General features: G+C 44.0%; 1 protein-coding gene across 1 annotated transcript; it reads left to right on the top strand.

The window, feature by feature from the left end:
- The first annotated feature begins 380 nt into the window (after nucleotides 1-380).
- On the top strand, nucleotides 381-4,897 carry egr1 (early growth response 1). The gene is made up of 2 exons (XM_020105096.2): nucleotides 381-1,437; nucleotides 2,307-4,897. Exons 1-2 carry the CDS (start codon nucleotides 1,227-1,229, stop codon nucleotides 3,632-3,634), a joined length of 1,539 nt encoding a protein of 512 aa, XP_019960655.1. The 5' UTR covers nucleotides 381-1,226; the 3' UTR covers nucleotides 3,635-4,897.
- The last annotated feature ends 20,175 nt before the right edge of the window (nucleotides 4,898-25,072 follow it).

Genomic DNA, 25,072 nt, shown 5'->3' with positions numbered 1-25,072 from the left:
TGGCACTATCGTTTCTAACACAATATGGAAATTATGTTCCAGGCTTAAAATGAAAGTGTCAACTCGTATTATCTTCGCTTGTGGTGGTTGAAAATGTTTAATGTCTCGACTGGAAAGCGTGTGTAGTTGACGCGTCTGGTTCTCTGGTTTAAAAGCTCAGTGAGAACACGGTGCAGTCAGCTTGTGTCGCGGTCACCAGAGTGCAGCTGAATCCTGAGTGTTTCAGCTCAGTCTGCGTCGCACTGAGCTGCTGACATGAGTTATTGTGAGCGCTGGACATGATTTGCGCTCCGGTCTCTCATTCAGTGCCAAGCAGCGATCAGCGCTGCCTCAGGAAGCTCCAAATAAGGACAGGGAAATGGAAACCCACCGGAATAGCTCCTTATGTAGTCACGACCTTATAAGGCACGGCGGAGCAGAGCTTTCCGGCAGCGGCGCAGCCTGCTGCACAGATGGGAAACCCAAATCAAATCTACGGGGCGACTGGGAGAGAGCGAGAATTATGCTGCTGTCTGGAGGAGCGGCTCTGCTATGAAGACACATTGATTCTGGAGCGGGGAAGAGCGGCGTTGTCTCCGCAATTTACTGCGAGAGCTTAATATAAAGTCTCTCTCTCTTCTTTCCCCCCAGGCCGGCGTCATGTGTCCTCCACTGCAGTGCCTAAATATGGGCTTCCTCCGCTCCAAATATGGACATCTACGTCACAGCAGGAGGGTATAAAAGGAGCGGGGAAACCTCTGAGCTCAGAGAGAGCCCTGAGAGCCCAGAGCAGCAACTGTTAGAGCAGAGCTAGATAGAGAAACACACTCCCTGACCGAGACACAGCACACCAAAAGTACAAAAGTCCATTCAAAACAACATCCGTCCAAGAAGGTCAACACCTGATTGGAAAAGTCACAGAGAAAAAAAATCAAGATTAATCTGTTGATTAATTTTGATGAATCTTAGGGAATGAGTTCAAAGGACACTTTTGATTTTTTCTGAAAAGACAAGTGGATCTTTACTCATCTCTGAGAGAAACAGGAAAGCAAGAGGACAACTGGAGAACGAGAGCGAGACAGAGCAACAGCATCTTCCTCGGCATCGGCAGAAGTGTGCTGCGCTCCCTGAGCTGGGCTAAGTGACTCCTCCACCTGCGAGGCACCAGCGTGCACCCAGCCTCTCTGCACTCTTCAGCAGCAGCTTCCAGCGCAGCCTCAGCCCTGCAGCTCCAGCGTCAGCAGAGGATGGCTGCAGCCAAGACCGAGATGATCCTCCCAACCCTGCAGATCTCAGAGCCCCTGAGCTTCCCCCACTCTCCCATGGATAACTACCCCAAGCTGGAGGAGGTGATGATGCTGAGCTCTGCAGGCACCCCCTTCCTCACCGCCTCCGCACCCGAAGGTGCAGGCTTTGGCTCTGGGGAGCCAGGAGATCAGTACGACCACCTTGCTGGAGGTAAGAGATGGAGATTTGCCTCTGGTTTTTTATGCTACATGTACAGCTGAGATACATATTATATAACATCTGTCATTACAGTAAAGCAAGAAAAGATGTACGAGAAATTATTATTTCTTTTTTATTAATTATCATTATCAGACGTGATGATACACAGCTAATATGATTTTTTCTGTTACAAGTCTATAAAAATGTGTTTGTGTTATGTCATGTGCTTAAAAATTTCATAATCAAAGTGGAAGATAAAATTACAGATACATCAAAAAGTAAATTCAAATAAAATCGATACAGTAACACAAGAAACTGTAAAAAAATAATGGGTGAAAATAGACTCATTTAAAAAATAAAACACCAGACTGTATTTATCGATAGTTTGAAATCCCTGTCGACTCTCTGAGGAGTTAAACACTTCTCAGTCACCGCTTGCCTCCAGACTCTCCTACAGCTCAATTCAAATTGCATTCCTAAAACCAGCTGAACTGCAGTTTCAGTAATCAATTGCCTCAGGCTCTGTGATGGGCTTCAAGAATGAGTGTGTGTGTATGTGTGTGTGTGTGTGTGTGTGTGTGTGTGTGCAAGACAGGAAGACAGAAAGAGTGAAAGAAAGATCGAGAGAGTGTGAGCAGAGGAAAAATGCAAGCCTAGAAAGCTTGCGCAGCAGCTCTGGTTAAGATTTTGATGAGACAGTTTAGAGTTGAGGGGGAAAGAGTTGAGTTGGAGGGGGTTTCTCTGCGTGGGCACTGAGCGGATCTGTCCCAGAAGAGAGGGGTGACACACTGTCCACCACTCTGGCAGGATTCCCCCTCTCCCTCCCTCTCGATATTGACAGTTTGATTAATGCCTCTCCTCTCTCTCTGTGCTCCCTGCAGATACGTTACCTGATATCCCCTTCAATTGTGAGAAGTCGGTGGGTGACCAAACCTACCCCACTCAGAGGCTGCCCCCCATCTCTTACACCGGCCGCTTCACACTGGAGCCCGCCACCAGCTGCAGCAACAGTCTCTGGGCAGAGCCCATCTTGGGCCTGTTCACTGGTCTGATGAGCAACGTTGCCCCCAGCTCCAGCTCTTCCTCTGTTGCCTCACAAACCACTTTGTCCACCTCTTCATCTGTCCCGTCCTCCTCCACTTCCTCCTCTTCTACCTCTTCCACATCTCAAAGCTCCAGCCTCAGCTCCTCCATTCACCACAACGAGCCCAACCCCATCTACTCAGCTGCCCCAACCTACTCCAGTCCCAACTCTGACATCTTCCCAGACCAGGGCCAGGTTTTTTCCAGCTCGGCAGGAGCAGTCCAGTACCCTCCCCCTGCCTACCCAAATAGCAAGAACTGTGGCGCCAGCTTCCCCGTGCCCATGATTCCTGACTATCTTTTCCCTCAGCAGCAGGGAGAGATCAGCCTGGTGCCCCCTGACCAAAAGCCCTTCCAGAGTCAGTCAAGCCAGCCCTCCCTCACTCCTCTGTCCACCATCAAGGCCTTTGCCACCCAGACTGGCTCCCAGGACTTAAAGAGTGTCTACCAGTCTCAGCTGATTAAGCCCAGCCGTATGCGCAAGTACCCAACCCGGCCGAGCAAGACACCCCCACACGAGAGGCCCTATGCCTGCCCCGTGGAGACGTGCGATCGTCGCTTCTCACGCTCCGATGAGCTGACACGACATATTCGCATCCACACGGGCCAGAAACCCTTCCAGTGCCGTATCTGCATGCGCAACTTTAGCCGCAGCGACCACCTGACAACACACATTCGCACTCACACTGGTGAGAAGCCCTTCGCCTGTGAGATCTGCGGACGCAAGTTTGCCCGCAGTGACGAGAGGAAGAGGCACACGAAGATCCACCTACGGCAGAAGGACAAGAAAGCAGAGAAGTCAGGGGCAGTGGTGGTGACAGCAGCGCCAGTGCCAGCCGCTTCCCCTGCCTCCAGCTACCCCTCTCCAATCACCTCCTACCCTTCTCCTGTGTCCTCTTACCCCTCTCCGGTCACCTCTTGCTACTCCTCTCCCGTCCACACTTCCTATCCATCTCCTTCCGTGGCTACCACGTATCCGTCGGTGTCAATGTCCAGCACCTTTCAGTCCCATATGGCCTCCTCCTTCCCCTCCTCTGTCACTTCCAACATCTACAGCTCCCCCGTTCCCACTCCGCTATCAGACATGCAGACCACTCTCTCCCCAAGGACAATCGAGATCTGCTAAGAAAGAGCAAAAGACAAAAACTTTTTTTAAGGCTCTCCGCACCTCCTCTTCCTTAAGGTTCTTTGAGGGGAAAGAAATCAGCATCAAAAGACTTTGTTTTCCCTTCCAAAAAGCACTTTTCTGTCTGCTCCCTGTGCAGTGTTAGGTGAATCTTGAGATTTACCTGAAAGAGAGAAAAAAGACATGTCAAGGACTGGGCAAAGACAATAGAAGATGAAAGGGGATTTTTTCCTGTCTCTGTAAAACAAATGCAGCACTTCAAATGCAAAAGGGACTCAACTGATAGAGAGTAGAAACCGCTACTGACGCGTCTCTACAGCTACTCAGAAACCAAGAGACAAACAGGTTGCCAGTAGTTGTGGTGCTGAGGCACGTTCGCCCTTGCAGGCACTCATTCAGTACAAAAGACATTGAATAATATACATAACCTACCATATATGTATATTGTACATGTGCCATGTTTCGTTTTTATCATTCTTTGGTACCATTGATGTGAAAAATGATTTGCATATTTGCATTGTATTATTTGAAGTGAGCAGGGCCATATTTTCTACATTCTTTCTCTATTATGTAGTGATGATGCTGTGATACGTTTTGACATTGTTTGAAAAAAAAGCACTTAAGTATTCAAGCATGAGTAAGAGTGATGTTAGTTTCTGTTTGTAAATATCATCCACTGGTACTATCTCTTTCTCTCTTTCTCACATGTGACATATCGCTCAGTTATATGGAAAACTAGAGAAAAGGAAAAAAAAACATCTTAAAAAAAATTAACAAGACAAACGCTCCCGTTATTTGGTGCCTTTTGTGAAGCCTTGCTGATGTTGTGACTCGGCTGCGCGCGCGAGAGGATGCGCTGCATCTCGCCTTAAAGGTTGAGGGAATATTTTTGTTACAGAATGTAAGTCATAGTCGGAGGGAGGACAAGGGACAAGCTCTGAGGGCACCGCTTCATTTCATTAGAATGTAAGCAAAAAAAGGAGAAAAAGTATAAAGTATATTTTTGTAAAACTGAAATGTAAATATCTTCAAGAGCTGGAATGTTGAAGTTACCTACTGAGTAGGCATGGGATTCTTTTGTATGTTATATACATGCAGTTCATTATTTTGTGGTTATCTTTATTTTGTATTTGTGTTTGTTAAAACAAGTGACTGTTTCTGGCTTCTAAACACATTGAATGCGCTTAACTGCCAATGGGATATTTGGTGTACAAGATATCCTCCCAGAAATGAAATATAAATAAAAATATGAATATATATGTATATTTGTTTTCATACTTTATTGTTCGACTTTTTAAAATATTTCCATTTCACCATTTCATAGAGCAACGTTCTTCATCACATTAAAAATCACATCCCCCGCTCGTTTTGTCGAGCACATACCTCGTACGTGAGCATCGAACTCCATCATCTCACATGTTAATTTTATGCAGATTATTAGTGAGTTTAAATTGCAACTTCACATCACAGAGATCCATCCTTTAATATGAGGAAAATCTGCAGGGTTTAATCTTGTGAAAACTCTCCATTTCAATCACTGTTCTCCAACTGAACCCTGTATTAATGATAACACTAACGCATGACTCCCATGCCTATAAACACTGAAGATGAGGGATCCTTATCGAGATCCAACATGCTCTTGAAGATATTAAGCTTATCTAAATTCCCATTTCATTTTAGATTTTACGATACACACTGGCCCTCACTATTGAGACAGACTTAAAGCAATTTGATCTTTAGGCAGTACCGTAAAATAAAAAAAAGTCCTCCTCTGTTGTATAAATTATTTCTGGAGCGAGATATCTTATACACACTGTGCTTATACATGCACAGTGTTATTTTCACAAGGTGCAGGTGAAATCCATCACACAATAATTACCTTCTTTTTCCATAAATGCGGTCGGCGAGATGCTGTCACCTCATAGTGAATGAGCTTTAACACACAATTGGGCAATATCTGTGTAGGTTAGGCAGAATTGTTGCATGGGTGCAGCTGAACAGAGTGGCCCTGAAGGTTTAACTGCTGTTTCTTTTGGTTTTTCAAGCAGAATATAATAACAGCTTTGTCGCACCATCATTATTCATCTGTTACTGTTCCCTAGGCAAGAAATTCTTGCTCCACGTTTGAGTATGAAAATAAAGCAGCTTGGGTTTTTAGCCTGTGTAGACAAGAGCCCTCCGTAGTTTGTTTTTTTTCTCTTGAAGCTTCAGTGTAATTTTGTGTTGTGAAATGCACAAACCAAAATACTCACAAATGCAAACACAGCTAAAATAGAAAGCGGGAAAACAAGTAGAGGAGAGTGATGGAGGGGAAGGGAAAATAATTACAATAATTGGTCTCCTGATCCCAAATTGACTTTCTAAATTGGGTCTGATGAGTTGTGTGTGTTTGTGTGCACATGTACTGTATGCAGACATCTTTGTTGAATATACACAGTGACTGTCTATAGACTGACTAATGCAGTTGCGTCCTGCTGCTGCAGGCATGTGTGAGTGTTGCTGTTTTTCTTTGGTTAAAGCTCAGTAACAAATCTACCTGGACACCACCCTCTTATGTGGAGTGTGTGTGTGTGTGTGTGTGTGTGTGTGTGTGTGTGTGTGTGTGTGTGTGTGTATAAACAGTTCCAGATGATACAGCAAAAGGTGATAAAAATATCAGTGGATGGCAACAATGGTACATTTTTCAGGATGAAATCTACACAATTACTACAATTTTTGAAATAACTGACACACACAGAAGAGGATATACAACAGTGAGTTACATAAGCACAAATCAGCACTGTGGTTGATTTCTATCTAGAGATAAATCATCATCCTATTTGAATAGGAATATTCTCTAGTCCGAAGAACTTCCAGCTCTTTCAGGGGCCGATCTCAAACCTCCTTGTGTGGCTTAAAGTCCTGAAATCTCTCATTTCCTGTCATTGTTTACAACATTATTTTGGTTCCTGGCTGCAAATCAAGAGCCATTCAGTAGCTTTTGCATCAGAACTTTCTCATAGTACCACGCAGCATTAAGGAAAGTATTTTACTCAATGTGAAAACCACAGACTGGAGCTCTCGCAGCTCTTTGTCATGTTCAGGGACTGTATTTCAACCAGTGTTGGTTTCGCAGGGGAGGCTGCGGCTCGAGTTTGTCACAGTCCATAACTAAAATGCTAAAAAGACAGACGGCCAATATTCCTTAGAGTTTGAGTATGAGGGGATTTTGCCCTTCACATCCTCTGATTTGAGGCTCGTCTAAAGGTATCAAAGCACCGTGCCCGTTCTGTTGTCTGGAGGTGTGAGAGGAGCGTGATATGGAGTCGGGAGTGTATAGTTGCAGCGGGGCTTCGCTCAATGGAGCCACCTCATGCCCCCAACGGGCTTCCACATCAAGAGCCCTGCCTTTGTTCAAAAATGTATTTGTTCTCGTATTCTTTTTGGGAACTGTGTAAAGCAAAAAAAGGACAAATGGCAGAAAGAACCATTCTTTCTCCCTCAGCTCTTCATCCCCTTCCCACTACCACCTCTCTCTCTCTCACTCTCTCTCTCTTCCTCTCTCTCCCTCTCTGGTAGTGCATATTTTGCTGGAGATGCTAATGATCCCCCCCCCCCCACCGTATTCTGATGCAAGGTCTGTCTACACTTTTCCCTTTCATCCACATACAAATGTGCTCTTATTGCCTCTTCGCCCTCGGGCCTTTTAAGATGCCTTTTTGAAATATGCCGTTTGATAAGCACATCATTGGCCAAGTCCCCGCAGTGATTAGAGCTCTCTTTAATGTGAGCAAGTTAGAAAGTGAATGAGGGGCTCCGGGGCCAGCAGCTAACCGTTTCTCCTCTACTCTCACCCCTTGACATCTCTCAGGATGTTGCGAGAGAGCCCAGTGTCGGACAGGACGACCCGGAACCCTGGCTTAGACACCGCTGGCCGTCCTCCACCCTTCATCTTCTCATGGAGATTAGGTAGAGGAGCTGAGACACTGGAGAATCACTGGCACAGAAACACTGTACTGTATGCTGGAAGGCTAGATTCCTGTTCTTTATTACAGGAATGTGACAGGAGGACTGCTCTCTAATGTCTTTTTAAATATGCTCCATTGATCTCGTGTTCAGAGCCTCACTCTGTCTCGCTGGGATGTTTTTTTTAAATCTTGCCAATAGGGAGCACGGAGACAGTCGTCAGGTGCTTTCTCCTGTTCTGCCTTTTGCACTTGACACCTGTTGAGCCTTTGGGGATAAGTGGGTTATATTTAAACTGCTTGATTCTCTGACTCCTCACAGGCACATTTCAGGTTGATTGCAACATTTACACAGACACAGTGTTCTGTAAACGTGCTCAGCATATCGCAGGTTGAAAGTCAGGCAGAAACTGGAAGTACAACAAACCTGAACTACATGCGGCATGCAGCAATGTGTCTGATATACAGCAGAAACAAACCTGAAACTACAGGTTTGACTCCCAAGCACACAACAGATAATCAGGATGTCACAAAGTTGTTCTTCTTTACTTGGCTAAGATGTGTGAAACCATTGCATGCATGTTCTTTGCGTGTACCTGTTCAAAGAGACACGAGACGTAAAAGTAGCACAACTCACAAGCGTCTTTGAAATTATTTGCGGCACCAAAGAGATTTTTAGACGAATCTCTCCTGCAGTAATCTACAGGTGTCCTGGCAACTTTCGCTCTGCTTAATAAGCCATGCTTGTTTGAAGTAAATGGCTTTGAACAGACAACAAAACAGTGCATGGTTAAGTACCTCCAGATATGAAACCTCTTCATTTCAGCATCAAGTACACTACAGCTTTACAAAAGGCACCTGGGTGGCTCTGAAATGCAAACAGGCCCTCATAAGTCTTTATGTGTCAAGGCTAGTAAGTGGGCTAGAGTCGTTCTCTTTTCTGTCTGTGAGTTTAACTATCATATGAAATCCCTCTGAGGCTGGGTAAATAAATGCAGTCATGCCTCTCAAAGACTTGTCTGCTTTTATCAGAATGATACATGCTCTTCAGCTGATGGCTTCCTCCTGCACACTACAAGCTGCTCACGGCCCAAGAAGACCTTGATTCCTGAATATTTCAAACAAATAATAATAGCATGGCAGTCAGAAGAGCTCATACCTCTACAAAGGCACAACAGTCCCCGTAAATTCAATCAAACTGCACCAAATTGCACACACTCACAGATATCAGTACAATTAAATATTTTTTCATTAAGATCAGTGAATTATTTCCTGAGGAATCTGTGAAAATGTCAAAAAAACAGTGTTGAATCACAATGTTGAAGAAAGTCAATAATTCTGGCATCAGTACCAAAACTGAATGGGTTCCTCCCTTACCCATATTGTTTTGTGGTAGTCCATCCAGTAATTTCTGCTGAATCTTGCTTGCAAAAAAACAAACCAACCAACAAACTACTGACACTCAGTAGAGCTCTTACCTCCTCCAAAGTCTGTCAGTCCCCTCATGAAATCACAAAAAAATCCACGAGATCCAGATCTTTATTTCGATCTGTGCCAAATTATACATACTCATAATTATCAGTTCCCTAAACATTCCAGATTTTTTCATCAAGGTCCATGAGTTACTCTCATCTATCTCACAATGTTTAAGAAAGTGAAAAAAAAGCCTGCATTCATCCCCTGATTCAGATCCATGCCAAATTTGAATGGATTTTTCTTTGGCTCAGGTCCCATGTTTTCACCAAGCTTCGTGGAAATCCTTTTGCTTATTTTCTTGTAATTTTGCTTATAAAAAAAAAATATATATAAACCAACAAATAAACAGGTTGAAAACACAACCTCCTTGGTGGAAGGATTAACGGCAGTCTTTAGATGGAGACCAGTGTGATATACTCAGCTCACCATGGTTTGTGACATCAGAGGAGAGGAGCACTGTGCTACCCTAAATTTAAAGCTAAACTATCACTGATAGCTTGTCCTGCTTTTTTCCTCATGAATTTCATGACCCATTTCTTTCCACATGAAGCAGTGGGGGTGCATTTCAGGGTCACTGGCTTTGCTTGAACTGCAGTTCAAGAGTTCAGAACAACCATCCAGTTGTCACAACAGCCAAGATTAGAGGTGAGAGAGCTATGTGTGTGTCAGTGCATGTGTTTGTGTGTCTGCAGGCTTTGTCGCTGATGAACACCACTCAAACCAGTTCTATCAAATTCACCCTTTTATTTACATGTTCCTGGTCATTGAGGCACTTACATAACACCTCGAGTAGCCCCACTACATATTCTACTGAAGGACACTACAAAATTAAACTTCATACAAAAACAACTGAACACTTCCCGTGTTCAGATCAGGACAAACCTGTCTTTTTCTGATACATCAAAAGCTGAGAGAGAGACAGACAGACTGAGACAGACCTAATATAAAATCTGTATCTCTCTCCCCCCACCCTCCAGATGTGCCCTGCAGTGACTTCACCACCTGTCATTCAAAAGGCGGAGGCCAGGTGTCTGATCCGACACTGCAGCCACCTGTACCGAGAGGCACCGCACTTACACACACACAAACACACACGCGATCCTGTGAGTGGACTGTTTTTCCAGAGTACATCAGAACTGAATGTAACTTAATCTAGTCCAGTGTATTTTGTCCGTGTAAAAAATAATAATCCCTAACCCACTTATTAGGTAATACCTGTGGAATGAATCAATAAACAAAGTAATCTGCTACAGAAATGAAGCCTCCGCCACACAAGAGAGAGAGAAAACAATATCACAGGTTCATGGCCAAACATAATAGAATCAGGACTAACAGCAGTAGAAATAGACATGCTTTGTGTTGGTGTTGTACAGTTTTGACTGATGCTGACAATGGCGCTGTGTGCTGTGGCTGCTGTGCTTTCATAATGCAGCACTATAGGTATTACAAAAGCAGCACTTGTCATCCGGATACTGCTTAGCCTCATTTAAAAAGCATAATCTTGTACAAAAAATTGGAAAATCTTGTTTGAATAGAGCGTTGAATTAGTTAAACAGCTGCATGTGTGTGTGTGTGTGTGTGACAGAGAGTGAGAGAGATAGCATTAGCCATATTTGAATGTGTTGCCTATTGATGCCACATATGTGCCTACACGCTGCAGCTGTAAGATGTCATCAGTCTCAGGGGGGACAGTTTGATCGCGCGGGAGAAATGAGAACTGGACAGGAGGAGGAGGGATAAGGTGAATGTGTATCATTATCTGGCCAGGTTTCTTTTCCCACCCCCCCCACTACAGCTGTCCTCCAACGTTTGATGAGAGCCCTGCGCTGCTATATTTGTCCTACAGTGATGAGGTGGAACTAATGGCCACTTTCACACCAACTGATGTCATCAGTGTGCTGCGCCTGGGGAGCAGGAGGGTGGAAGAGGCCGCGATACCTGCTGTGAGGGAGCTTCTGTTGTCCACCACTGCCTGCACGCACACGTGAACGACATGCAGTGGTGGGATGTAACAGAGTACATTTACCTTGTTACTGTAATTCAGTAGATTTTTCATGTCTCTCTACTTAACTTATAAGTAAAGTACAGATGCATTATACTTTAAGGTAGATTTGATTTCTAGGTAAGTACTTTTATTCAAGTAGAAAAGTTACTGTGGTACTTTTACTTATTTGAGTGCATTTTTATTGTTTTATTTGTACTTTTACTCAGTAAAAACGTCCTCCACCACTCCTGGTAAGGTTACTGTATGAAATCTACTGCCGGTAGCTGGTTAGCTTAGCTTAGCGCAAGGACTGGGAAACAGAAAGTTTGGGGCCTCCCGAAGATAATGCAATCATTTCATATTTCCAATTTACAGCGCATACATGAGAATGATGCCAATCCCCTCATCTACTCTCAGCAAAGCAAGTAAGCACAAGTCTTTTAACGTTTAACTCATTTTCTGCTGATTTACAATAACAGAAATCTCTCTTTCTCTCTCTCCGTCTGTCTCTCCTCGTCCACCGTCCTATAGCAGCTAGTTAACGCTAAGCAGTGTGTGCACAGCCACATCTCTGTCACATCCACACCGTTAGGTCCTCATTTAGGCCCAGTGACTGCATGCTGTGGTATGTCAGCATCTGTCAGCTCTGTCAAGTGTGTATGTAGGCTTTTACGCCTCCTAATGTGAGATGGTTGACAGGTTATTACTGCCAAAGTGAAGTCATGAGCGTTGACCGCAACTATAACCCAACTTTAACCTGGGGAGATTTTGGCATGTTGCTGAAATGCTTTGGAAAGCTGAGACAAGCAAAGTTTTTCATATAGTAGACTGGCACATAGAGTAAGCTGTACATTACTGCCTCCTGGCCATCCTGTTCCCATTTGGATGTATCAGTGATCAGATCATGAACTCAGTACGATTTCAATGCCTCAATCGTTTGGCTATAAATACCTCAGATGCCCCCTCAGTGAAATTACCCCTTCAGCAGCCCTATCTCCTCCCGCCCTCCATCATTTCCATCCTCTAATGTACATGAAGCCGCTGGTAATGGCGCTAGATGACAAAGAGTGCACACAGCTTGCATGTGTGCTTTTGTGTGTGCGTGTGTGTGGGTGTGTGTGTGTGTGTTTTTACAGCTCAGAAATGTCCCAGTAGTTAAGTATAATTCACACAGGGAGAGCCACACATTTGACCCATACACATGCACGCACACACACTTCAGTCTGCTCTCTCCACACCTCAGGGTGTGAGTGTATGTGTGTGCATTTAGCTCTGTACACTGCTGCTTAATAGAGTCCTCCATTGTGAGTAATGACCCCAGCTCTTTTTCTGTTATTCTATCCAGACCAGCGGGCTAAAAGCTGCTGTGAGGACAAGAATGAGGTTTTCTCTCATACTCTAAAACCATAAAAAAACAAGAAGAAATTGCAGTTAAATGTTTGTTTACCTGCTGCGTTGTTCCCACATACACCTCATCCATCTTCCTTTCTTGATGTGTGCACTTAACACTCGGCTGACTTTTACCTTAAACGTACATTATTGCTTTTTTCCTGATAAACATATTTGTTCCTTTTACATCGACATTCATTATTTTCTAAATAATATCTTGTCTCTGTATCTTGGGTCATGACTTCCAGGTCAAACTCATTCAGCACACACACACACAGACATATTTACTGTGGGCGCCACAAACACATCACCATCACCACTCCAGACATGCCAGTGATGCAATGAGGGAGCAGGGCTGTACCGCTTCTCCTCTGCTGAGCGTTATGAGGTAATCACCCAGAGAGACATGACAACAGGAAAAATGTCAGGACACCTCGAGTTGTGTGTGCGTGTGTGTGTGTGTACTCATTTTTGTTCCTTCTTTAGGGTCTTTTCTAGCATAAACACTCATTCTCAGGAACAAAGCCTGGTCCAAATGAGACACCATCATTTCTATGGTCCTGGTTAATGTTAGGGGTATGATATGAATTGTGGTTAGGTTAAGGTTTGGGTTAGGCGTGAGTTGGGATAATGTTTTGGTTATTGGCTGTGCACAGTGAATGGGAGTCAATGCAAAGTCCTAATAAGGGCAGCTGCTCAAAATTGTGTGTGTGTGTATGTGCCTGTGCATGTGCCTGTGCTTGTGCGTTCTTTATTTGTTTATTCATGAATGTTTGTGTCTCAGACTGTGCTGCCTGTCTACTGCCCATCCTCTCTCACCATTTAAAGTCCCTTTCCTCAGTCTGATGCTTTTCCTCAGCGTGTGTGTGTTTGAGAGAGAAACAGAGACAGAGAGAGAGAGAGTGAAAGAGAGACAGAGTAGGCGCAGGACCTAACTTGTCACTTAACAAATTTATGTTTGATAGAGCACTTGCTGTTTACTATAGGAAACATCTGTCTGTCTATCTGTCTGTGTGTTTGCCTCTCTGACTGGGAGCCGTTGAAGTTTATTGTCAACACAAATGCACAGATGGCTGATCAATAAACAATGAAGCGTGAGCCCACAAGAAGGTTTCAGCCATTGATGGAAAAGTGTCTGGGTTTGAGTTTTTGGAACCTATTTTCACAGCCTCAGAAAAAAGACGAGTCGGGAGGGAAGGGAACAGGTCCCCTAGCATCACTGAAGTGAGACAAGGTGATACACGAGGTGCAATTTAAAGTTAGCGCTCTGGATATAATTAACATTGCAGCAAGCACTTTAAAGACAAATTGTAAATAATTGTAATGAACAGTAGATGGATCCTCAGAGCGTATACCTCTGCCAGGGCTGATTGGCCACTTTATTACTTCCACCAAGGAGGTTATGTTTTTGTCTGCGTTTGTTTGTCGGTGTGAAGTTTGCAGGATTATGCAAAAACAATAAGATTGATTACCACAAAACTTGATGGAGAGATGTGGTATGGGTCAGGGAAGAACCCAAACAATTTTGGTGCGCATCTGGATTAGGCAGATTTTTATTTTTAACTTTCTTTAATCTTCTTGAGAAATATGTCATGCCCCACCCATTTTCATAGATATCAGTTCAGTAGCGTCAGTAGTCCAGACTTAAAGTTATTGAGTGACATGGGTAGCATGAAAGTCTGCATCAAATTTCATGACCATCTTTTCAATAGTTGTGGAAACTCAAACCTCAAATGTCAATCACATGGTGGCACTAAAGTTAAAATCATCTGGGGTTTTGAACGTAGACGATTTCAAGGCCTCATTATCCAGTAATCATGGAGATCGTTTAGTCTTGATGTTGGGCCAACTGAGTCCTGTCACTAAAAAGCTGTATTTGGACATGAACAGACTAAATCTGAGTGAATGTGAACTGGTTGTCAAAGCTGTCGTGGCAAAAAATAGTTATATGCAGATGAAATCCACATGTTCACCATGCCGTCTCAATCTCTGTATGAGTTGATGCATCCTTATGCTAATAGAGCAACATGTGATATGTTACATTACAGACCGCACAGTGGGATACGGTATGTCATTACTGCAGAGAATAGCTGGCCTCTGAAGTGTCTGCCACAGCATTGAGCCACTACAGCTGAAGGCTGCACAAAGAGCGAAGCAGAGACAGAAAGAGAGAGGGAGGAGGGAGCGCTGGAGCTGAAACCAGAGAGCGGGCCCAGCCCAGCCCGACTGGCGGCCCACCACCACCACCCCTGCAGCCTCCCTCAAGCCTTCATGTGATCCCTTCTCCAGAAGCCAACCAGCAGAGGAAATGTCAGTCTTCTAGCCAGCCAGGAAACCTCCATGCCCAAACAAGGAGCTTCCTGGCCTGACACAGCTCTTCCTGTGGGCTATGTAAGGACTTTCCTGCCCTTGCTCTCCCTTTCTCTCTCCCCCTTGTTCTCTCTCTCTGTGTCTGACTCGCTTTCTCTCTCCCACTCTTTTGGCGGGCTGCCCTTCGGCAAGCTGCCTCAGTGCAATCCTTTTTTTCCCCTTGCCTTCTTGCTCGGTGTGTCTGTGTTTACATTATTTTACGCTGGCCCATCCACTTGCAAAATAATATGGCTTGTTGCAACACAGTCAAAAATATTTAATCTATCGACAGTATGGTGTATATGATGCACAAAGTTTCCAGTGTGTGTGTGTGTGTGTGTGTGTGTGTGTGTGTGTGTGTGTACCTACAATAGAGAGAATATCTCTGGAGAGCCTGTTGTGTTGATGGAGCAATTAACCTCATCCTGCTCTTTCCAGTCGTATGTTGGCCTGTTTAACAGACTCATACTTATCATATAACACCACAGCTCAGGGTGGACCATGCACGCTGTCTGTGTAATAATTCTAAGACGTGATTTGGCTGAGTGGCTGCCCACCTGTAGAGCTGTCTAGCAGGACTCGTTTTGAGACACACCTCTCATGTTAATGTGAGGGTTACAATGTGGCCTGAGTGACTTGAGTATGTTATTAAATATGTTCATTCTTTAACATTTTTGGAAAAGACATAAAGACAAACCTGTGACCAACAGCTTCTCTGGTGGCTGACATTTCACAACCAGTTATGACACCCAGGTGTTCATATTATTGGTATTTACAATATCAGTGTTCACATCAGTCCAGAGTAAAATATTTCAACAATTATCAGATCATTCTCTGTCTCCATGCACTTATTGGTTTACATATAATATCTGTCTAGTTGATGATGATGACACGTGAATGTTGGAGCACTGACTAAAATTTGCATAAATTGTTTTATTTTATATTCCATTTTATTTTTTATACTGTTACACTATAGGAACAACCATGAACTGCATATGGATGGACAACTTCCTTCCACTTTTCAGAAATGAAGCTATACTACAATTAGGGCAAGAGTCTGCTCCTCAGTGTTCAGGCTATGGAGCCACAGCAGCAAGGTCATGTCGATACAGACGGTCGACCAGTCGCGAGTCGGTGCCAGCAGTCAATCAATCATCATAGCATCAAAAAACGTATTAAAACCTAATTTACCAGAAAACAGCACTTGAACTTATGCCAGTAGTAAAATGTCAGCAACCATCTTCAAGGAAAATGTATTTGATGTGTGCTTTGACTTTTGTTTACTTACTTTGACGTTTGTTTCATGCCTCAACCACTAACATAGAGGAAGCAGGATTATGACCTATACTGCAGCGAACCACCAGGTGGCAATATATGATGTTTTGGCTTCACTTTTGGCAAGCACTCATGTTGTCCATCTTTATAAACAGTCTTTGGGAGCGACTTTTATTCATCTGTCAGTTAAAACTGTTGTTGTACAGTATAGCTAAATATTAGGATTCACACATGCACACACACCAACACACCATTGTATGTGTGTGCACTTGAAAGCCTACACACTTGTGGCCGATCACAAAGCGACAAATCCCTGTCTGCCACCGCAGCAGTATGTGGCGCAGTATTTATCTTACAGCTGTAGTTAGCCCCGAGTGGTACATTTCATCTGCACTACTTTCTGTTGTATTCAGACGTGGGAGTGGGAGCACGGGGTTGCCTCGCTGTGTCTGTATCTCTCTCAAAGCACAGCGACACGCTACTGTAACATTATCTGATATGTGGAGGGGGGTGGGGGGGGCGTTAGAGGCTTTGCAGCTCAGAACAGATTGGCAGCATGTATCAGTTGGGTCATTTGTACAAAACAGTGGGCTTTTTATTTCTGAAATGTGTTTGTGCGAAGAGTACTGAATCAGAGCTTAAATGATTAATACAAAAGAGGACAGACAGATATAGGTAGATGGATCATTCATTTATATCCCTCAACAACCTTTGGTAACTGATTACAGAATAAATTATGTTTATATCATTGAACTATTTTTATATTAAATAAAATAAATTTACATTAATTTAGTAACCACTCAAAGTAGAGTGTAGAGACTACACAATGAAGCAGGAAAAGTTACTTTACTTTACTTTAAGTTACTGTTTTTATCAATAGGATTAGATAAAATGTCGCTCCTTCCATAGTTTTCGTATGATTTCCACATTTTCCAATTCAGTCCTAATTATTATTTAAGTTTGAAGTCAGTCCACAGACTGAGTTAAACACGACTTCTTCAGTGTCCTCTGATAAAGTCCAACAGCAACACCTGGGTCAGACTGTGGTTCAAAATTGCAGCCAGATCATTTTGATAATTTGATTATAAAATATATGAAAAATATATTTCACCATATCAGACTGACAAGGTGATCCACGGATGATGTAGGTGTTTGTGGGTGAATCACAGAGCTTTAACAGACCTCTGAAATCGCTGAAATATTTACACCAGTTAAGTCAATCATTCAAACTTACACATAAGCTACACACATGAACAGTAATAACGCAAATTCAGTTTCATTTTAAGAAAAACATCAACCATCAAATCTTGCAGATAAACTAGGTAGGATGAACACAAGCCATCTTATAGTATAGCATAGTAGATAGAGTTTAGTATATTAGTACAGTATTCCAGGAGTTTGATTTCTGGATTTCTGTCTGCCTTTCTACTGCAAACACTTGCCTGATGCATGGGCCACTGATGGCTGACTCATCTGATGAGATAAGGGAGACGAGTGTTGTGAAGTCCAGATAAGTGCGAGTGCAGGAAACAGAAATTGTATGATGACAGAGGGAAGCATTTTATTTGGCCGTGATTTGATTGCGAGAGAGCAATCCATCCACTTCTCTTTCACCAGTTAACTGTGCAGCTTGGTCATGCACAATACTGTCTAACAGCATCTTAATAATAAGGCTGTTTACACTCAAGTGCTCATATTCTTCTGCTTTTGAGAGCTATTACTTCTTCCTGCACTTCTCCTTCGCCCAGTGATGCCTTGTAGTGTTTTACTCACAGCTCTGAAAGCAGTCTTACCTCGTCTGCTTATTATGTGAAAACACACCTGACAGGACAAAAAGAAAAGCAAAAACAGCATGTTTCAGTCGACAAGGGCGAGAAATGAAACCCACAAAAAGGGGACTTTACATGGCCTTTGAATAGACACAACAAGACGCTCACCACAGAGCTCCACTGACCTCGAAACATTTATAAGCAGGAGTGGAGGATGTAAACAGGCCATGGACGTCTCCTTTCAAAACCACAATGGTGGCACTCTGTGAGAATAAACAGATTAATTGAATTCCAACAAAAGCTTTTGATCCCTGAAAATCCTTTTTTTTGGTTTTGTTTTTTTAGTTGGAAGTAATTTTTTTACAAAATGCAGCTGTCTGGGGCATCACAGCAAACACATTCTGTTCTAAAGGTGTGGTGGTTTGACAGAACGTTACTCTACATGCTGTCACAACACCTTTCCAAGGCATCACACACACACACACACACACACACACACACACACACACACACACACACACTATGTCCACATGTACTCGCTCACTGTGGCGCACACATACAGTAACATGAGTTCTCTCATATGGCTGCCTGTCTTGCAGCAATTACATGATGTGCGGTAATTGCCAGTCTCTGAAGCGGGCTCTTCAGACACACTTCAAAGGGAGAGGAGCGCGTCCACGGACGCAATTAACAAGATCAACGGAGCCCAGATGAGCTGGCGGGCCCTGCGCTCCTCTCCCCATTGTTCTCATTTTCACTCTCATTAGTGGGTGCGCGGTGGGTGGGGGAGGCGGAGGGTGCCGGGCGGGGTGGGTTGGACACCTGCGGGAAAGCGGGGTGCACGGTGCACGGTGCAGGGGGAGAGAGAGAGAGAGAGAGAGAGAGAGAGAGAGAGAGAGAGAGAGAGAGAGTGAGGGAGGCACGGAGGAGCTCACACCAGCGCAGCGCGCGGGGACAGTGGTGTTAATGATGGTTGTCTAAGCTACAGGAGGAGGGGGCACACACACCCAGCTGTGGGTGTTGTGGCATGTGTGTGTGTGTGTGTGTGTGTGTGTGTGTGTGTGTGTGTGTGTGTGTGTGTGTGTGTGTGTGTGTGTGTGTGTGTGTGATGCACCTGGGAGAGGATATCACCACAGCAACAGGACTGAGGCTGTCAGTGCACAGAAGAAGCCGTGGCTTCACTTTTCACGCACACACACCCACACACTTCAGAGGACATTACATTGACTTTAAATTCATGGAGATCTGTATTAACCTAACCTCAACCATCATCTTATCCGTAACATAACCACAACCATTACCCTAACGTAAACCTAACCTTAGCCTAAACTTAAAATGTGTATACAATTTGAATGATTTACATTATATGACTTGTTTTTTGGTCCTCATAAGGGAATCAAGTCCCCATAATGTGACTGTAAACAGATTTTAAATGAGAAATACCTGGACCACTCACTCACATGTGCACACACACACAAACACACACACACTATATAGTTAAAGTTATGTTACACATAAGACAATGGTACGGTTAACCATTATCTTTAATTATTACTTAAAAATTTAATGATTTACATTATGTGATTTGTTTTTTTGTCCCCAGGAAATCAAGAATCACACACACACACACACACACACACACACACACACACACACAAGAAGACATACCAGTTCAATCAGCCTTGTCTGGTCCATGAACATCTCCAGTGACACCTAGAGGACACCAGGTGGAAACAGACAGACAGAGAGACAGACAGACGGAGGTAGCTGAGGATGTTGTTGATTTACTGTCCAAACACTGAAGTCATTTTCAAACTGTAACCAGTGAGGAGTTTCATACTTTTCCACATTTCCCCTGTGAAATGTATCATTGCCCCCTGTTTGAGATAACTGGAGTTGATGCTGAGTGTTAGAGACAGTTAAAGTATGTGATGATACATCACCATTCATCAAAAGCTCTGCGAAATTTCCATCCCTCAGTCACCTGTCTTTATGGCCGACCAGCCTCTCTCTGCACCAACCCCCTTAAGATCTGAATATTGCATCTCTGTGGCACCAATTCAATTTCTGCAGGCAATAAACCAAATGAGTATATATATATGGTACACTACAATGCATTCACCACCACCAAAGGGGAAGGCATTTAACTTTAGTTGTATTCTTTCAAAGTTGTATTTCCTGCTGTCTAGACCACTTTAGTCTTGGTTTTTATCTGAATGCAGCCTGGTAGGCTAGTAAAAGCCTGTTGGTTAGAGCTTTTAAGAGAGCCTTTCATTTGTTACTCCTGAATGTTTAATGCTACGAGGCCCAGTGGTGCAAAGGAAGGCTTCAAAATGTGGGGGGATGAATACTGACACGTGGCACATGTAGCAGCAGCCAGTCAACTTTTATCATGAAGAGGTGCATTAAAATACATAACTGCTGTTCTGCTCCGGAGTACCTCTGAGATAAATGGAATAGAGAGATGAGGGAAAAGTAATCACTTTAACCTGATGCTTTTCAGCAATTTCCATCCTTACCCACTGTGCAACATTCAGAGTGCAAGAATCTCACAGCGGACGGAAATGTGTGACTGGGAATATTTGTCTGTTTTCGCACAATGGCAAAACTGGACCAAGCATTGTGTTCACATTGTTGTGTGCAGACACATGACGTTAAAACATCTAACCCTGACCATGTTCTATCTAGCCAGTCTTACCCTGCCCAGACCGCACGCATCCAGTGCCAAACCACAAGAGGACGAAGAGGGTGGGGGACCAGAGACCATTGGCTGGCTACAATAAAACCAGCTTTAAGGAGACTTTAGTTGACACCAAAGGAAGGCTGGTTTTCATGTACATGCTATTGTTATTGTCATTTGGCTTTTATAAGCTGGAGTGAAAAACTGCTTGTGTGAAAACAAGGTATTAAAACTGTTGGATGTGTTTCTTCCTTTGGCTGTCGGCCTGTTGATGGTAATAGACTGAGCTAGCTATAGTTGGCTGCCTGGCTGTGATTTGTACGGCAAGGCAAGTGCTTTGGAACAAATTGTACCATGCGGCAGAGAGTATAGAATTTGCAGCTTTATTCTGGCTCTTTAAAGCTTCTCCGCTCCATGTGTAAGAAAGAAAATCTTGGCTGGTACACACGTTTCTGCCCGTGTACACACACAGACACATTCACACATATACAGGTGTGCGCGCACAGACACACACACACGTACGCACACACACACACACACACACACACACACACACACACTCAAACCATTAAATCACTCTTGGCTGGTACAGATACGCGACATACAGCACAGTTTGGTAAATGTCTGTCTCTGCAGCTTAGCGAGAAAGAGAACACTGTGTGAATGTGTGTTTACATCTCAACTCTAATGCTGTGAACTTGGTTTCACAGCGGCCAGATGGAGCATGTGAACATGCGCGCCACAGAAATGAAAATACACATTGTGAAAAAGGACTAAACACAGATTGTCTGGCCACTTGATTCAGGTGTCACAGAACGCAGCTTAGTTCAGGTGAAAGGTTTAGGAATCGTAACAGTCATTGAGCAGTTTACGCAACGTCCACCCTGAAGACATAAAAGCTAAATTTTGCTATCAATACATCACAAGCTAAATCAATGCTAATGTTCTGTAATTCATTATGAACACATCTATCAGAAAAAACTAATCAAAGGGGTTGTGCATTGGTGAAAAAAAAAAAGAAAGTTTGTTTAAAGGGATAGTTTACCCCCCCCATCGGCATAGTTATGAGTAGATAATGAGTGAATTTTCATTTTTTGTTGAACTATCCCTTTAAATGCTTAAACTATGTAACTGGCTGTCAGCAATTTTTTTGTCCAGACAGATGTAGAAAGATGTAGAAAAACAAAACTTTTGACACACATCCCATCTGTAAGTGTCAGTATGTGTGTGTTTGTATGTGGATGGGAGTGACCATGGTAAAGGGACCAGCAGACAGACAGACAGAGAGCGCGCCTGTGTAATTATGGTCAACCACGCTCCCCACCACCACCTTTATTTATAGGGTTACAAACACACAGAGTGCTTTTCCTTGCGCATTCCAGCACATAGGGACTTTTTGATGGGGGGTGTAAACAAATGATATTTTAAGTAGACTGTATGCGGGTTGGGATTGTGTGCATGTTTGTGTGAGTTTGAGATGGAAACAAGAATCTAAATTTATCAGGGATTTCTCAGATTCCTCAGTGTGTGAGGAAACATTTTTTGCTTACTCCAGATGTTTCAGAAGTTCTCATAAGAGTGTATCGCCCTCTTCCTCGGCTTTGGGGATAACTTTGATTGAGATGATGATAACTCACCCTAACGAATCCAGACAGAACTCATCAAAGAAACATGCCGCTGAGGTTTGGTCGGAATCAATGTGGGGGCAGAGGCGACTTCTGGCCACAAACCTCTGAGGGCAGCTGGCCCCTTCGCTCCATAGCCTTTAGGCAAACGCCATGGCTGCCTAAGCCAGCCGTCACCTTGGGGAAGCAGTAGAGTGGAAATGAAAAGTCATGTGAGCTGACGTTAAAAGAAAAGAGGCAACACATGAATGTGAACTGGTGGCTTACTACCTTTTCATTGAGTGAGAGCAATGCGGCTCTCTCTTTCACTTTGAGCCGGTGGAGCACATCTGCTGCACAAATGAAGGAAGTGTAAAATGTTCAGGATATCCTGCTGTAATGAAACTCCAGGTTATATGAAAGAGAGCAGGACGGCTGTATAGGAGGGGAGCTCATGTGTAATGCCTGGTTGGTGGACACATGTCACAGTGGTGATGGGCTACTTAGGAACACATGAGCAGGTCCTGCAAACTGTGTGTGTGTGTGTGTGTGTGTGTGTGTGTGTGTGTGTGTGTGTGTGTGTGTGTTGTGGTGGGGAGGGCAGGGGGCTCATATTGAGTGCAGGTGCGCCGTGAGAGACTGAGATGGGGGCGGGGTTATAAGATGTGAACAGGGAAAATTAGGGGCTTTGATGAAAACCTAGGACATCTGTGATTATGGTGTGTGTGTGTGCTCATGCATGTCTGACATATGTTTGGCTTCAGAATCTATGTATCTATCTATCTATCTATCTATCTATCTATCTATCTATCTATCTATCTATCTATCTATCTATCTCATTACAGCCAACAAACTTTCTATTTGATTGAACTGATTTGAAAATATACTCCTGATATCAAACTCCCCTCACACACGTGCAGTTTTCCCTTCCTGGCGCTTTTATTCTTGCAACAGTGTAAATTTCTTTGTAATGCACTGACAGAGCAGCTGACCCAGCTCTAACAAACACTGCTCTGGATTTAAACATTGTGCGTCTCACACGTCTCAGGGATGTAAGGCTGCTGCACAATGCTTACTCGGCTTTGTACCATAGTCTCCATAGAACCCAGATGGTTGACAAATAGGGAATCACACAAGAGCCACAGATAAATAGTGCAAAGAAAGACAGAGGGGGAAGCTTCTCACAACAACGAGTGGCGTGGCGTGATCTTTTTCTCAGCGGTTGTGTTTACCTTCACTCAGTCCTCCAGGGTAATTTGGGGAGAGGAAGAGAGACAGAAAGTTAGACAGAGCAAAGAGAGACCAAAACTAGCAAATAACTGTCAAGAGGCAGCCTGTCTCCTTCAATGTTAGGTGTTTGTGCTGACAAACACACAAAGGCGAGTACACAGGAGAACACTGATACATCAGTACATGCACGTACTTTACTTCTCTGTGCATCTGTCCCGACATGCAAACTCTCAGAGCTGAACTTTAATACAGTGCATGAGCATGAGGATTCGCTTTGTTGTCGTCATTTGGCAAAGAGCGGTTAACGATGCACCTTCAAACTTAAGCACCAGTGACAATATCTCACTCCCATCCATCAGGCACTGCTGGCTCACAGAGCTGGGAACGGATTCACACCCTCCCAGAGCATTCTCTTAACCAGCAGGAGGATGAGAAAATACCCAGACCAGGGTCAGCGGTTGGGTCAAGCCTCTGCCATCGATTTGGTCCTGTACCTGTGTGTGAGTGAGTCAAGGTGACATAGAGGAGGGAGGGGGATTTGGGGTTTATTCCACATTTCCACAAAGACACATGGAGCCCAGGGTCAATATTGACTATCAACCATCCGTGAGCTTGGCTGGACACCGCTTGACTCTTCAGACTTCGCTCTGATTTAGCAGACTGAGGGAAAGTCAAGGGACGGGACTCCAGCGTGGAATAAAACCAGGATTAACACACACACACACACACACACACAAACACTGATACATGCACATAGACTACTCTCATTCTGCCATCTGGAAAAGACAGGTATGAGGGAGTCACAGCGGTTTGAGCCAGGTGACAGAAAAGGTGACAAAGAGAAGGAGAGAAACTGAGAGGGAAAAAGAGAGGCTGCTGGGAGGAAGAGGAAGAAGAGTAGGAGGGGTTCAGTAAAATGTAAAAAGGGATTATAACAGTGTTACTGAGGCCTTTTATATTTGTTTTAACTACACACGGTCAGACAATCTCGGCTGACCATTTGTCTTTTGGAGCGCTGTTCGGGCCTGACCTGGCACGCCTCTCGCTAACCTTTTCCAGACACATGCATGCACACACACACACAATGCTGTGACGCCTCTCGAGCTGAATATTCACACCACAGTGTTGCAGTCAGAGCTGACTGACACCTCTGAGATATGGCCCATAATGCTCTCCTCTGAAAACACTTCAGACACCACCACAAACCAGTACCACTGATGGGGAACTATGCTATGGCTATACAGGGACACAACAGTCCAGATTAAGACTTTAGTTTAAACATGAACATTGTCTAAGCAGACCCCAGGATTCAAAATAAAAACGGACATGCCGCTGTGATCTGTCAGCTTTTTTTCTTTTTTGTAGTAAAAGCTGGTCAAGCCTCAGCCAACAAGGGCAGTTCAGACTAAACAAGCGGTCTGCCTGAAGCCCCGTGGGAAGCTGCTTGCACTACATGACAGGACCTAGATGAAGCGCATAAAGATGAAACAAATGCGACCAGATTTATGCCACTATAAGGAACGTTTTGGAGATGTCATGGCCAACATACCCAGTGTCGAGCCCGCTCCCACTGCACAGTAAAGTTAAAAAACGCTCCTGTCGATGCTCTCACAAGGCGTTCGTGTCTTCATACCATTTGCCAAAGTTGTCTGTCAGAGAAAAACAGAAAACGAGAAGAAGTCAGAGAGGAAGGGAGAGTGTAAGTAGAGGATGGAGATGGAGGGGATGCGATCATCTT

The sequence above is a fragment of the Paralichthys olivaceus genome, chromosome 9 (assembly GCF_024713975.1).
Source record: "Paralichthys olivaceus isolate ysfri-2021 chromosome 9, ASM2471397v2, whole genome shotgun sequence".
NCBI classification, from domain to species: domain Eukaryota; kingdom Metazoa; phylum Chordata; class Actinopteri; order Pleuronectiformes; family Paralichthyidae; genus Paralichthys; species Paralichthys olivaceus.
This window is presented reverse-complemented; position numbering and strand designations above follow the sequence as displayed.